The sequence below is a fragment of the Lepidochelys kempii genome, chromosome 6, assembly GCF_965140285.1.
Source record: "Lepidochelys kempii isolate rLepKem1 chromosome 6, rLepKem1.hap1, whole genome shotgun sequence".
Lineage (NCBI taxonomy): Eukaryota > Metazoa > Chordata > Testudines > Cheloniidae > Lepidochelys > Lepidochelys kempii.
The window spans coordinates 103181398-103197371 of record NC_136385.1 but is presented as its reverse complement, the minus strand read 5'-3'; the positions used below and the strand labels follow the sequence as shown (position 1 = coordinate 103197371).

The 15974-nt window shown below is 42.6% G+C and overlaps 1 protein-coding gene across 4 annotated transcripts in view; it reads left to right on the top strand.

The window, feature by feature from the left end:
• Positions 1-15974, top strand: part of CCDC88C (coiled-coil and HOOK domain protein 88C) — a 125980-nt gene that overhangs the window by 41274 nt on the left and 68732 nt on the right. For all 4 annotated transcript variants that reach the window (XM_073349437.2, XM_073349436.2, XM_073349434.2 and 1 more), the window contains exon 4: positions 10258-10327. In XM_073349437.2, coding sequence (XP_073205538.2) covers positions 10258-10327 — 70 coding nt within the window. The remainder of the gene's footprint in view (positions 1-10257; positions 10328-15974) is intronic.

Here is a 15974-nt window from a genome sequence, read left to right as displayed (position 1 = left end):
GTTCATGGCAAATTTGCAAGGCTGCTGTAAGTAGGTAGCAAATTTCCACCTAAAAATTGAAATATACTTAATGATTCAGTGTTAGAATTTGATGTACAATGTCAAGGTATGCACATGCACACACCCTGCTGAAATTGTGAATGGAAAAAAGATTTTTGTTTAAATAGGTATTTACTGCTGTTATTCAGAATTTTAAACCGCTTTAATTTTATTTCTTTTCAGCATGTGTTGGGTTAAATCATTATGGGCCCTTGAGACCACCACAGATTAACTGAATGTATGTTGAACAGATGGATTGCATTTTAGCTGGTTACAGCTGTAATTTTAAGTGACAGCCCTTTAACACAACACAGTTTGTTATTCCCTGCTACTGCAGAAACCGCCCCTGGACAATCTGAAGGCAGAATTAAATAAAAGTCTAGAGTAATTTGTCTGGATACTGTTATAAGCATGTGAAGTCACTTGCACTTGCTTTGAAGGGATTTGAGGCTAAATCAATAAGTTTTTATTTTCAACGAGTGGTTGAATTAGTAAAATGTGCTGCTGGCTATAAAACCTGGAGGACACAGACCTCGACAATTGGATTTTCCCCTTCAGGGTCAAATCAATAGTGCCTCTAGGACCCAACCGCAGTGCTGCATATCATATGGAAATAAGTGATTGACATTTCTGAGTCAGGGAGGTGAGGGAATAAAGTTTGTGTCATATTGAATTACTATGTAGAAGTAATTATAAAATGTGCACCCTATATTTTGTGAATCCTTTTTTTACACCGTTAGGCATGGCAGTTTTTGTATTTTGTTTGATAAAATAGCTTTTTCTGTCCTTATTACTTTGTGATATGTAAATTGCAGGGAGACGCTTTTTACGTGGAATGAATTCAAACTTTAAGGAATGGAACAAACATCTTAAAATGCAATACATTGTGCCATATTTTAATAATATTTCAGTAGCCACTTATATATGCCAAGAAGTGCATCTTAATCAGAACTTCTGTTATATGACTTACACATTATGAAATCAGCTATTTCCATTGATAAAAACCCCCTCCCCCCCGCCCTCTTTCATACCCTCTTCAAGACCCACTTCTGCTGCTATTTCTGCAAGGCATCGTCCTGTCAGTGGTAGTTTCGTTGTGTGCCAGCCGGGAATAGCCAATTTATTTATTTTAAAAATAATAATAATAAATTTGGTACCTTCAGGAATAATCTAGTTATGCAGTCTCTCTCTTTATAACCAGAGGATCTTATTTTCATTTTCCACCTCTTCTGTCCTCCAGTCTTGCCAGGTATCTGGTTTTCAATCAGAGCACACGGTTGAAAAGGGACCCTGGCGACTCCAGTCAGCACCACTGACCGGGCCATTAAAAGTCTGGTTGGTGCGGGGCTGGCAGGCTCCCTAACTGGCTCCCTGGAAGCAGCGACATGTCCCTTGGCTCCTAGTTAGGGGGGGCTCCACAGGCTGCCCCCATCCCAAGTGCCAGCTCTGCAGCTCCCATTGGCTGGGAAATGCGGCCAATGGAAGCTGTGGGGGTGGTGCCTGCAGGCACGTGCAGCATGCAGAGCCCCCGGTCACCCCTGCGCCTAGGAATCGAGGAACATTTCATGTCGCTACTTCCAGGAGACACCTGAGTAAGGTAAGCGCCGCCTGTAGCCCAGACTCCCTCCCACGCCCCAACTTCCTCCCCTAGCCCTGAGCCCCCTCCCGCACCCAAACTCCATCCTAGAGCCCGCACCCCAACCCCCTGCCCTGAGCCCCCTCCCACACCTAAACTCCCTCCTGGAGCCCAACCCCCCCCCACACCCAAATCCCTTGCCCCAGCTAGGAATCCCCTCTCACACTCTGAACCCCTTGACCCCAGCCCAGAGCCCGCTCTTGCACCCCAAGCCCCTCATCCCCGGCCCGACCCCGGATCCCACAGTCCCAGTTGGAACTATCACCCCTTCCTGCACCCCATCACCCCAACCCCCTGTCCTAGTCTGGGGCCCCCTTTCACACCCTGATCCCCTCATGTCTGGCCCTACCCCAGAGCCCCCTCCCACACTTGACCCCGTTGGCCCCAGCCTGGAGCCCCCTACTGCATCCCAAACCCTTCATCTCCAGTGCCACCCCAGAGTCTGCACGCCAAGCCAGAGCCCTCACCCCCTCCTGCATCCCAGCTCCCTGTCCAAGCACAGGGAAAATGAGTGAGTGAGGGTCCGGGAGAGCGAGTGACGGAGGGAGGGGGATGGAGTGAGCAGGGGGTGGGGGCCTCGGAGAAGGGGCGTGACAAGAGTGTTCGGTTTTGTGCCATTAGAAAGTTGGCAACCCTACTGTCTTCCCTTGCCTCCTATTGTTTGTCACATTTCTTTGTTGCAATTGGTCTGTAGATGATAAGCTAACCGGGGCAAAGGTTATTTTTTAATGTGTTAGAGCATGTTAGGGCTCTGCTTCTGACTGGGACCTCTGTGCTCCCGTAATACAAATAACAATCATAACACTGATCATTAGTGATGGTATCTGACCAGTAATGGGCCACTGGATTGGTGGAAGATGGCTTTATGGAGGTTCTCTTTTTATAGTGCCAGTTGTCTATAGAATAACCCTCTGTATGCTGCTGAGACCCTATTAAACTTTTTAATAGAACGTTACTCATGCTCTCCTATGTTGGCTTTACTTTTCTCTCCTTTGGCTGCTACTGCAGTTATCTGGATCCCACATACGCATAGTATAGTTAAGATGAGATGATTCCTTCACTTTGCCCTCCTGCTGAAATTCCGGCCTATGATTGTCGGGGCTGATTATTCTCAACGGATGAAGTAACTGCTATTTTACTGGCTTTTAGTTTCCACTTGATGGGGATTTGGACTTGTGCTTTCTAAGTTGCGCATTTTCAAAAATCGCCCCTGAAACACTTCTCATCCTATTGTCCATCAAATAATAAAAATGTTGTAGAAGTAAGCAAAGTTCTTAATCAAGTAGTTTGTTGTGTATATAATATGTTACCTCGGGAACAAGTACCTCGTTGTACAAGAACTGTGCTCAGGTATGTGCAAATTGTAAGTTGTATATTAAGAGATTTTTGACAGATCTGTTTGTATTTAATTGCACTGAAATTTCCCAGCAACAACTTGTTTTATCTTGTCTAACCCTTTAAAGGGGCACTGTCACTTTGGTTTATAACATTGTATGTTTAATGTGTTTACTCATGTAACTAATAACGCCTGTGCTCATTAAAACTGAAATAATTTTTAAAATCCAATTTACTTGTCAGTTTGTAACTTTTATCCCAGCTGGGACACTGAACATCAAATTTCCTTACTGGTTTTTCTTTCTGCAGTCTGCAAGCAACAGGTTACTACTTTAAAAATAACTGTTTTCACTGACATATAAAAAAAATCAAAAACATTTAGGTTTATCTTAGAGTTAATATGATTAAATTAGTTTTGAAGAAAAGCCTATTTTCTGTATGTTCTCTAGCAAATTAGAAATTGCTCTGAATCAAAAATACCTTGAATCCAATCACCTCTTTGACTTGGGGCCTATCTCTCTAGTCAGTGCAATTTTCATCCCATTTGTACCCCTAGATTCTGTGATAGCCAGGTATAATGAATGAAGCCATCAGTTGCTATCGTGATCCAGAGCTGCCAACACTTACTGTTGGGGGGGCTGATCTTCAACTGGTATAAATTGTCAGAGGTCTACTGACATCACTGAAGCTCTGACAATTTATACCAGCTGAGGAGCTGCCCCAGGGTGTAGTACTTACTACAGTGAGTAGTCCCACTCCAGGTGATGTTTCCAGGATCAGGTGCATAGTTTTATTTTTCTAGTACACGTATTAAGGTCATAGGTATAGGGGGATGGAACTTTGATCATAATGTATAATTAAGAACTCAAAGAAACTCATGACAAGCCTTAATATTTCTGTTAGCCCCATCCACTCTATGCGGCCTGAGTTTATGTTGAAATTTAAACTAGCTGCTCTGAGTCAGTAGCTGTCTTTCTGGTGAAGATAAAGCTGGTGATGCTATTTCTCATGGTAACTGAGTAATTAGGAAAGGGCCATTTGGCTTTCAGTCATCTGGGCAATTAGCATTTTCTAGTTAAATAGTATTCTTAAGTGGACTTATCTGGCTTGGGCATGGAATTACTGGGGCCAAGAGACTGCAACTTTTAGATAATTTATTTAGTGCCTACATGTTTTTTTAGGATTCAGGGGAAGGTTAATTTAAATCTACAGGAGGAGCTAATGGTGACTGTACATTAACACTGTACTGTGATGTAGAGAGAAGCTTCTGTGTAAATCATGTAGTAGCCTTGAAAATCATGTAAATGGACAGTACAGCTGGGCTGAGGAGATAGTGTTTGGATCCTGATTAGGCCAGGGTTCTGGTTTGAGGCTGAATCAGGGCTGAGGTTCAGTTTGGGGTTTGAATTTACGTGTCACCTAAACCTTTCAGGCTGTTCTGGTAAGATTTCAGCTGCCCCATAGCCTTAAAATGAGCCTCTTAAGGTTTTTCCTACTTGCAGCAGAAGTCTTCTTTCCCACCCCCGATCCAGAGGCACGTCTTTGCGGTTCGGGGGTTGGCCCATCTCTGGTTGACTGGGCATTTTAAGTTCTGTTTCCCAGAACAGACAAGCAGAAAACCCCAAAGCCCAGCTTTGGAACTGGTAAACAGAAAAACAGTCCTGTTCAGGACTTTATTTCAAGTTTACTTAAAAGACAAAAATGTATCCACAGTCTGATTGGTTCAGACACTCATCAGAGGGGTCTGCCATTATAAAGCAAAGGATTATACAAGCAAACAAAAGAAAGTTGTTTTTATTTCCCCAGGAGAGACGGAGAGACTCATTGGCACAACCTGCATCATTCCAGGTCTCTCTCAGCTGTGGAAAGGCCAGTTTTACGTACTTCCTAGCATGCTTTGCTTAGAGCTGGGGTCACAAAGTCATGGGCTTTGTTATAAACTTCAGAGCTGCTTCCCTGAAACCACTTGCTCCTCACTCTGGACTTACCATGGCTGCCATGAGAAACTACCTTTCCCAGCAACCTTGCTTTCCTAATACAGAGATGCCAGTTAGGAACCCGTCTGAATCAGCTTTCTCCCTCACTGCTGAGGGGACAGAAGTCTAGCCTACCTGCCAGCCCTGAGCTTCTGAAATAGAAAAGAATAATTTATTTGTGAACCAGGAAAAAGTTGTTTTTCCAAAATCATTTAAAAGTAAAAAACAGAAACCGTCCAGAGTTTTGTACTCAAGTTCTGAAAGTTCAGATGAAGAAATTCTTCAAGACAAAAAGGTTGGCTCTCCTCCTTGTTCTATCACAGAAACTCCAAACTCTGAGCTTCTTGGAGCCATCGGCGCACAAGCTGTTAGAAACGCCAGACTAACGGAGCCGTTTCTTGCACGGCTGACGCACAGGTATTTTTAAGAGTCTGACCTGGAATAGGGTTGTGTTGGCCCAAGAAAGTTCCCTTCTAAACTTCAGAGGATCTATCTAATCTGTTGCTGAATAAAATATTAATATATGACCATGCAGGCTAAGAATGGGAAATGCTCTTACATCCCATCTGCCTACAAAGACAGACAAGCAAATATCCTGAGAGTAATCCTGGGTTAGTAAAAAAGAAAACTAGAGGTTTCAGAAACTCCTCAGGAATAAATTAGAACACTTATCAGCCAAAGAGAATGAAATAAAGGGGGATCTCATGACTCAGACTCCTAGTAATGCCATGTTGCCAGCTCTTGCAAGTCTTAATACCCACCTGCTGCAATCAAGGAACTGCAGGAGAATCTCAACTTTCGTTTTTTTAAAGTGATTTTTTTGGTCCTAGTTGTTGCAGAGAAGAGCTTAAAATATGACATGAAAGCATGCTGAAGGCTCAGAAACCAGAAGGCAAATAACAAGAAGCCAACAAAATTTATTATTTTAGAAACATCTCATGATTCTTAAGCCACTCTTATGATTTGTGGGTGCTTTACCAATTAATAGGAATAGACCTGCAGTTTGGATCTGAAGCCAAACATCCTTAAAGTTTGGGGTGTTTCACTGTGGGTGGGATAGGGCTTGGTTTAAGTCAATTTCTGTTAGCTATGGGACAGCCTTGGTCTTTGAAGTTCAATATGGCACCTGCCAATACCATAAAAGGGTCCTAGATTTCAGAAAATTCATCCAGCCTTCTGATGTTCTGATCTTGGGAGAGGCTGGTTTCCGATATCACCTCGTTCGCTTTGAAAACTGAGTAATGAGCTGTTTGAACAGGATCCCATACGTGGGGCTTCCTGTATCGAAATTGTTTTTTCATGGAAATTTCATTACGAAGAAACGTGGAAAACCGTAATCTCTGTGAAATGATTTATGACTTGCAGTTAATGGCCACTTGGTTGGTTAATGGCCTCAGGTGTAAAGCTGACAGCATTACCACTAATTGTTCTAATAGCGTATAGTTAAGGGAGATTGGTACCATATGTTGTTGCTCTTACCTTTATTGTTTTAATCAAGAGTTAGTTTGGCTGTTAAAATCATTAATGGCTCTCTCCTAGGAGAAAGGAGGATTTATTATGTACCACCCCTCCCTGTTGCTCTGAAGAACACCAGTCTTTCTGGACAGTGTAGTTTCTTTATTCACTGTTCTTTTTAGTGACTCTCCTCTCACATTGGCTACCATACACAGTGTCATGTCTTGAGGGGAGGGGAAGTGGAGGAGACGTACAGTTTCTTTCGGGCTCCTCTGTTTCAAAATCCATATCCAGCTCCAAGCATTTAGCAAATATTACAACCTCCTTGTTGTCTTAGGCTTTGTCTACACTTGCGGTGGCGTGTACGTGTACATGTAGCTACATGCCACACTGGAAAACTGCGTCCACACTGAGATGTGCAGATACATGTGGAAGTGAAGGGCTCTAATAGTGAGTAGGCAGTGGGACGTTACACTGCTAAAAACAGCAGTGTAGACGTAGGAGACACTGCTTGGGCTTGTAGGGAACTGTGTAGGGTATATACCCTAAAGTTCTAGCATGGCAGTAATCACCCAAGCAGTGCGTCTCCATCTACAGTGCTATGTATATCCATGCCGCGGCAATGTCTGTGCACTGCACGTTGCCAGAAGTGTAGACATTGCCTAATACAAGTATTTACTACACCTTTAGAAATAAGTTGCACTGTATTTACTATTTGCTTATTGGCAAGTTATAAGCTTATAAGCAAGTTATAAGCTTATAAGTTCCAGATGTAGGGCCAAATTTCGTTTTCAAGTGCTATTGTTCATTGACTCCTGTTGTAATAATTGGAAGACAGTGGGCTTGTATCACTGAAAATAGAATTTGGCCCACAGAATCTTTTTATTACTGATGATTCACGAGCTGTAAAGAAGACAGCTCCGTTGTTGGAGCCCAGGTTGAATTTGAAGGGCTTTCATTTGGGGGCGGGGGAGTCTTACTTATAGTTGATTTGCAAATCACTGGGACAGTAAACATTCCAGCTCATTTTAGAGTCATATGTGAGTGTGCTCAAAGCTCAAAATTGCTCCATATTTTATAAATCCTGACGTCTTCAAAACCCTCGGCTAATAGAAATATTTGTGATTTTTACAATTCCAGTAGAAAACATCTGCCTTTAAACAAACATTTTCCTTCATTGTGTGCAACTCAAATAATGCAGCATTAAGGATCTGAAAGTAAAACTGGCTGGCTGGATTTTCATTGTCCAAGCTGAGAGGAAATGCCAAAACTAAGCAAATAAAAGATATATTGATGCACACGCAGTTATTTTAAGAATTCTGTGATCTTGTTAGAGGGACGCAGTGTGGTCTAATGGATAGAGTATTGGACTGGGACTCTGGTTCTATTCCCAGCTCTGCAATTAGCCGGTTGTGTGACTCGGGTAAGTCAGTTCACTTCTGTGCCTCCGTTTCCCCGTCTGTAAAAGGTGGATAATGATACCAGCCTCCTCAGATCTACTGATGAAAAGCTCCATATAAGAGCCTTACTATTTACTATAAGAGTATTACTATTATTATTAACCTAAGATGATGCCAATAGCACAGGTAAAGATAATTGTTCTTTAGTTTAAAGCCAGGTCAGAGAGAAATAGGTACAATCTCTTGCATCAGATGGAATCTTTTAATCTGAATTAGGAAATCATGGTTTGATGTGATGTTCATAGTTTAGGCCCATTTCTTATGTTAGTAACACCTAAACAAAGATTCTTGCATGCCACCTCACAGAGAATAAAATCACACAACTAAAAGGGAAGCTAGTCATTGAAATACTGGATGGTGTAATCAAATAATAATTTGCAGAAGGAGTGTGTGGAATGTTAACTACATAAAGTTTAGCCCCAGTGCCTTTTGTCTCTGTTGGTTAAATAGCAAGAGATCTGATGATTAGACAAAGACAACAAGAATTCTTTATGCATTCCTGCCTCGGGGCCGCTCCATGCGCTGGATGATTGAAAACAAAATTTTCGTTTGCCAAGGAACTCAGTAATAAGAGACAAGTTCATTAACAGAATTGTCAGAATTAGCATCTGCCAAAGAAGACAATGCATTGTGGAACTGATTAGCAGAGTATCATATTCTGGCCATGTGCTGTGAAATCCAATTTGTTTTGCACCTGTTGGCAACAAATGGAAATGAATTTTTGTGTAGCATGTCTTGAAAATGTGTACTGTACAACATTTGGATAATGACTCAGCAAACAGTCAGTCCAAGTCACAAATCTTGATGCAATGTAGTGTTTGGTTAAATTCTTGTTTCCTAACATCACCAAAGGTATCAGCTGTGGTATTAACACATTTCTTCTTTATGCAAGCTAACTATTGCTTTAAGCATGTGTTATTTATTTAAATTAAGAGCAGAGAAAAGATGAAACATATTGCACCCAAAATGGTTTTAAAAATACCTTCCAGTTTCCCTAGACACTGCTAGATCAGTGAATGATTTTCTTACCCATTCAAATTCAGTTTTCCTTTTGTGATGGTTCTCAAAGTGCAGAAATAACAATCCAGTAGTTTAAGGGGGAGTGTGTTTGGATGAATTGGTGACTCTTTCTAGAAGTGTGTGTCTGTGTGTGTGTGTGTATATATATATATATAGAGAGAGAGAGAGAGAGAGAGAGAGAGAGAGAGCTTATTTATAGTCTTTGGTATGGCTCTGATTCCCATAATATCTGAGACACTAATGAATTTGTCTTCTCAGTATCCTGTGAGGTAGGTTGGGAAATGGAGACAGGCAGGTTAAGGCACTTGCCAAAGGTTAGGGGGAGATGGGTAGAGAATCTGGATCTCCGGAGTCCCAGTCCAGTGCATGAACCAAAAGACCATCTTTTTATTTGGGGGAGGGGAAAGAGAGAGAGAAATAGTGGTGTTGTCCCAAACGAGTGCTAATTACCTTCATGCTAGGTTGCAAAATATTCCTGGATCACATGGTTCGGCAATTTTTCCCATAAATGTCATCTCTGTGGTGTACTTGTCATGCACCTTTGACCACTGCACCTGCCCTCTGGCTACCAGTCCATCTCCTCATGACCCATTCTGGTACTCCAAGGCCCTGCTCAGCTTAAAACAGCTGACAGTTTTTGAAAAATGGAACCTGCCAAAGTAACGTGACTTCCTGTTTTCCATCTATTGTGGGATTTCCTCACACACACCCCAAATTAAAATTACACTTGCCCAAGACCCATGATGGGAAAAATTAGTATTTAGGCAGGTGTCAGCTCTCCTATACCTAAAGAATCACAGCTTTTCAGTCCAATTTCTCACAGCAGTCGAGATCACTTTAATAGCTTTCTTTCCTCCTCCCCCTCCCCAAGCCATCTTTAAAATGTCCAGACCCATGAGATAATTTGATCAATTATTTGAATTAACCAGCCATACCAGAATGGCTTACATGGCTTTGGTCAATATGCTGCAGCTGTAAATCCAGAAAAATGGCAGCAACTATGGATTGAGCACTAAATGAACAAAGGTCTTGTCAGGAGGAAAGGTGTGATGGATGGCTGTGCCCAGGCAACACTTTGCATTCATTTTTATTCATATTGTGAGACCCTTAAGTCCTACGTTAACCATCATTGTAAGAGACCATTGGTGTATCTCAGTTGTGGAGTCTGTAGCCATCTTCAAAGAGTGATTTATGTCTCATGTGAGACTTCACCTTGTGACCTCCTTAACTGCCAGCATGCTGAAGCCTTGCAAATCAGTAGAGCTGTGTATTTTGTGTGATTTAATTGATTTGGATTCTTGACTGACTCTTGTTTACAATTCTCCATTTCATTTAGGAGGTCCTCCAGCAGCTGATCGTAATGCATTTACCAAATGTTTTAATGATTGGCAAAGATCCTCTTTCCGGTGAGTAGTTCGGGTAGTTTTTTCCTTCGAGTTGTACCCGACATTGTTAGTTCCATAACATTTTTTTCTTTTGATACTGTACATGCAGTTTCCCAAACTAGGACTAGTCTGGGGGATGGGGAGAAGAGAGAAAAAGCTGGTTCTTTCTATCTCAGGTACTTGTGTGGCCCCTATTACCATAGTATATGAGTGCCTCACAATGTTTTGTGTGTGTATTTATCCAGACATTACCCTGTGAGATCAAGAAGGATTATTATTTCTATTTCATAGATGGGAACTGAGGCATAGAGAGACTAAGTGACTTGCCCAAGATCACACAGGAAGTCTGTGGCAGAACACAGAATTGGCCCTGTCTCTTGAGTCCTATACTAGCACTCTAGCCACTGGCTCATCCTTCTTCTTGTGGAAGATTGGCTCTGTATCCACTCCCCATGTGCTCCCATAGCTGAGGAAGAGCAGCGAGGGTTTTCTTGGAAGCGACCTTCCTTGGGTCTCTGCTCCAGTGCAGCCCGTACGTAGGCTGACATGGGAATGTCTCTTGTCCTGCTGTGTTCCTGTCCTCTGGTCCTGCAGCACTCAGCTCAGTCATGAGAGCACACATGGGCAAGGCCCCACAGAGCCAGCTGTGGATGCTTGCACCAAGAGCAGTGCTGTCTGAGTAGCCATTTGCTAAGTGGTGTGATGAAGGGACTGCCACCAAGAAAGTGGGGGAAGAGGCAAAAATACACAAAAAAACATGGAGAAAGGGAGAAAATGAAGAGGAGAAGGAGAGGGAAGCAAGGAAAGGAGAGAATAGATGGGGGTGGGGGAACGAGACAACGGATGGTTAGCAATCATGCCAGGCGTTTTGTTAAGGGACACCAGGACAGGCACCCTGCCCTGCTAGTCCATCGCACGGAGAATTCCACCAAAAATAAGTTGGGAACCACTGAGCTAATGTTTGACTTTCCGAGTTCATTGCTGGGGTTTAGCCAGAATAATGAAAATGATCTCTCCCAGCATGCACGTCTCTAAAATTATGGGTTTGTTGTTAGGTTTTGACTTTATGCCAAATGCCCATTTCCTTCCCTCCTTGCAAAAGCCTGGGAAGAAATACCAGTTTTACCATAGAAGGAAAATTGCATAGCCAGCGTTGACTGGGAACGACGTGGTGTAACAAACATCTCACCAGAATAATAAGCCTCAGCATGAGGTTTCCTTTTGCTGTGCTTAGCAGCAGCAGTGGGATGTTTTGTTTTATTTTTAGTCAGAAAATAAATCTACCCTCCAGTCCATGGACCACTACAGCTTGTATTCCTGGCACCTTTGCATTTGCAATTGCCACTTGCACAGCATGCCCACAAAAAGGAATGTAAGGGGAGAGTACTTCTGTTCTCTTGAGTACTTCTGTTCTCTGGGCCCCTGTTCTTCTGGAAGTGTAGATGTAGCTGTGTTGCTTTCTACTTTCAGAGGTCACCAGTCCTCATCCTTCTCCCCCTATCTAGTAATGTCCCTCCCAGAGCAACTTTGAGATCCATCTTAGGAAAAGGCTGGCTGGTTTGTCTTCCTGGACCTGTGTGAGCAGCAGTTGACAAAAAACTACCACAATAGATTTTCAAATCCCTTCACAGCGGAAGCTGCATTCAAAACATCCTAGAATGTGAACCTGATGGATATCTGCATTTAGATATCACTTGATATTAAACAGTCCTGCCGTTTGTCTTTGGTCAGGAGATCATTGCTGTGGGAGCCCGGTTGGTGTAGAACTCTCTTCCCCCACCTGAAATCAGTCTCAGTCCTTCTTTCCCCACTTTTAACAAGCAGCTGAAATCTTTTTTGTAGAAAAGTCTTGCTTTAGAATGGCCATTGTTGGCCCATATTCATTACCTTCCAAACTTCTTCTGTTACAACCACTCAATTGTTTAATCCCTTTGAGGTTTTTTAGAAGGTGGATTTCAATTAATTTGTTATGGCAAGTAGGGGGACTCTATAAGTATTATTGCTAATATTCTACAGGAGTGTACACTGCAATAGAGGCTTGGTAATGCAAAAGTGGAACAGCTTGAAGGCTGAAAGCGATGGGATTGGGAAAATTTGAAGTTATTATTTAATATTTATATTATCATAGCACCTAGGAGCTCTAGTCACCGACCAGGACTCCACCGAGGTAGGTGCTGTACAAAAACAAAACAAAAACACTGACCTTTAAATATAAGACAAGAGATAACAAATGGATTCAGACAGGTAGTCAAGGGGAGTACAAGGAAACAATGGTTTCGGCACACTGGTGGCCTAGCTGTTTTTAAGTTTTTTTGTAGGCTTCACAGCAAAGGAGTGTTTTCGAGAGGAAGTTGAAGGTGGATAATGAGGTAGTTTTGCAGATGTTTACAGGAAACTTTTCTCAACCATGAGCAGCAGCTTGGGAGAAAGCATGAAGGTGCTTGTTTGAAAATTTAACGAGTGGGTGATGTAGGCTCATATCATGGGCCAGTTGGAAGCGGCAGTCAACACCTTGGTAGTGAATGAGAGATGATAGGTAGGGTGGGGCTAGGCCTTTGACAGTGGAGACAATAGGTATGTTTGATACAATAAAGAGGGAGCCAGTGAAGGGATGCAAAGAGACGCATAGTATGGTCAAAGCAACATGGTACAAGAATGATCTTTGCAGCAGCATTCTGAATGGATATGAGTGAGGCAAGACTGCATTTGCCAAGGCCAGAGAGTAGGCTGTTGCAGTAATCAAGTTGTAAGATGATGAGGGACAAGCGCTTCAGTGGTGTGGAATGATAGGAAAGGCTGTATCTTAGACATGTCATGCAGAAAGATTTAGACATAGCCTAGAGAGAGCTCTGATTCAAGGATGGAGGAAAATGAAACAAGGAGAGAACTGACTACCATATCAGTGGAAGAAATGGGGGAGAGAGAGCGGCAAGGAAGAGAGGGCTGAGAGCAGATAAGAAATCAACCACACTGCTGCACTGGAAATCATAGAAGTGACAGGGCAGTGTGACAGGTAATAGTTGGAAAGGGGGAACTCCGCAAGAGAGAGATTAGAGAGAGCGAGAGCAAAGCTTGGTGGAGAGTGGAAGAGTTGAACCAGGGCCCACGTGCGATGAAGCGGTGAGGACGAGGAAACGTGGAGCTAAGGGGTCAGAGAGTCCCCAACATGGAAGAACAAGTCATTGAGGATCAGTGTGGGAGACTGTCAGGAGAGGAAGAGAGAGACAGGTTGAAATCAGAGAGGAAGGCTGATGTTTGGGGGAGTTGAGTGGATGGTAAACAACAGCAACGTGGAGGGGGAGAGGAGAGAAGAGTCAGCCGCAGTGCTGTTCAAAAGAGGAGATAGAGTGGGAAGGGGGAGAAGGGAGGAGTTGGAAGTGACAGGAATGGAAGAGGAGAAGGCCAACACCCCCAGCAAGGCCTGATCCAGGGCAGGGAGTGTGAAAGAAGGAGAGGCCTCCGTAAGAGAGTACAGCTGCTAAGGCCATGTCAGATGAAGGAATCCTGGTCTCTGTAAGAACCAAGAGCTGGAGGAAGGGAGATATGAAGAGGTCATGTATGGATGTTATTATTTTTAGAGATGGAATGGGGATTCGAGAGACAGCAAGAGAAGGGGATGGGTGTGAGGTTAAGAATGATGGCATAAGAGGATGGGGATGGGTGTGGGAGATGGAGAGGATGGAGATGGAGGGGGGGACATTTTCTGGGACAAATGTCACCAGAGGTAAGGAGGAGGAGGCAGAAGAGGGTGTAGATATGGGATCTGGATTTGTACTGATGGGAGCAGGGGGAAACCAGGAGTTAACTAACATGGGTAAAGGGTCTTTATGTTTTCCTGGAAAAGGGAGAGGTTGAGACAGCCATATTAGTAGGGGAAATAAATCAGATCTCATGTTTAGATTCCTGGAATTTTGCTTAATTTAAAATAGGTAAATAAATAAAGGGATGATTTGTTTTGCTCAAACTGTGAAAGGTTTCTGAGTCCCTTCTGCCTTCATAGTCACTGATCCAAAGCCAGAAGGTACAGTCACTCTTGTATTGAGCCCAACTTGTGTTTGCCTAAAACATATCTTTCAGAATTGCCTGTTTGACAATTCAAATTTGAATTTTCCTTTGTCTTTGTTAAGATGTTGACCAGAGTGGCGTTATATATGTTAAAATGGGGATCTTGGAAGTAAGCAAGGATACTTATATCCCTTAAATACTTATCCACCTATATATGTGAGTGTTTCAGGCCACTGGGACAGCTATATTGTTCTTAGAAGTACCGTCCCACCTCCTGGAGTTAACACTTCCAACAGTGGCATTGCAGTTTTCAGTGGGACAATGCTTATGTAATGGCACATGTCCACTGGGTTTAGAAGATATAACCCTTCCCCATGCCCTCTGAATATTTTTTCCAGTCCTTGGTAATTTCATCTGGTTCAATTCAGATGAAGATGAGGATAAATATTTCAAAAAAAGCCTGTGAGCTGAATTGTTTGACTTAATAGTTAGTTGCTGAAAAGTAAGGAACTGACAAAAAACTGTGAGTTTGTAGTGGTGGAAAACTTCTGAGATACATTAGACAGTGCTGCTGAGAGATACAGGGTTGGTTCTCTCTACTGCTTTGTACAATATACAGTTGTTAGAGCATTCCATTCACATGTTGCCATCTTCTTCCCTTTGGAATATTTCCCCCCGCCAGTGTAATTCTCAGTGTACTATCTCATCAATTCATTATAACTCCACATATCCTATGGTGCCAATGGGGCAGCTGTAATGAACATAATACACCATGGTTGTCTTTCGTAATTTCCTCTTTGCAGCAAGTCTTACCTCCCCCCCCCCTTACCCCCCAACACACAAACACACAGTGAATCAGTAATGTATGATGATCCTGAACTTCTGTAACTGACTTCATTTCTTTTTCTCAGTTGCCCGGCAACCTTCACTTAGACCCAAACACACACAGTACTGATACTTCAGAAACTGATGGAAATGAACATTTTGAAACATGCACTTTTTTTTTTTAACTGAGCCTTTCAGGGTTTTTAGCTTCACTTCCTCCAAAAGATTTTAAAAAGTGACTTAATTTACTAGCCCTACAGCTCATTTCCGTCCTCTGGAAACACTTTGCAGGTTCAGTACATTTTTCAAATTAAAGGCCGTTAAGTCGTTGCACGGGAGCGAGCCAAAAGTTCCTGCTAATAAATGTCTGTAGAAAATGTTTTTCATTATAATCATAAAAGATTTAATCTCCAACTGGTGTATTTTTTTCATGCCTGGTTTCCTTCCTTATTTTGTTCCATAACTGTCCAGGGAGACAAAGGCTTGTAAAATATGTTGTACAGTTTTCCCCTGTTAATAACAAAGCTCTGTCTCTAAAATGTAACTGTAGAGTTCAGGCTTATATAATTTGGGACTCTGTTCTGACTGGAAGAAATGAATGCTGGTGTGTTTTCCCAGTTTTCACCTGCTCCACGGTCTGCTGGATGTTAGCCCCCGCCACACGAACACATTACAGCTTTCTGTTTTCTGCTGAGGAAATTTAATACAGAGTACAAATGTGAATAAATAAAATGTATCAACTCAGAATCTACCATTTCTTCTGCACTCTCTCTTTCTCATTTCTCTCTCCAGCTTCCTCTCCTCCTCCATTCATTTATCTCTCTTATTTTCTCTTTAC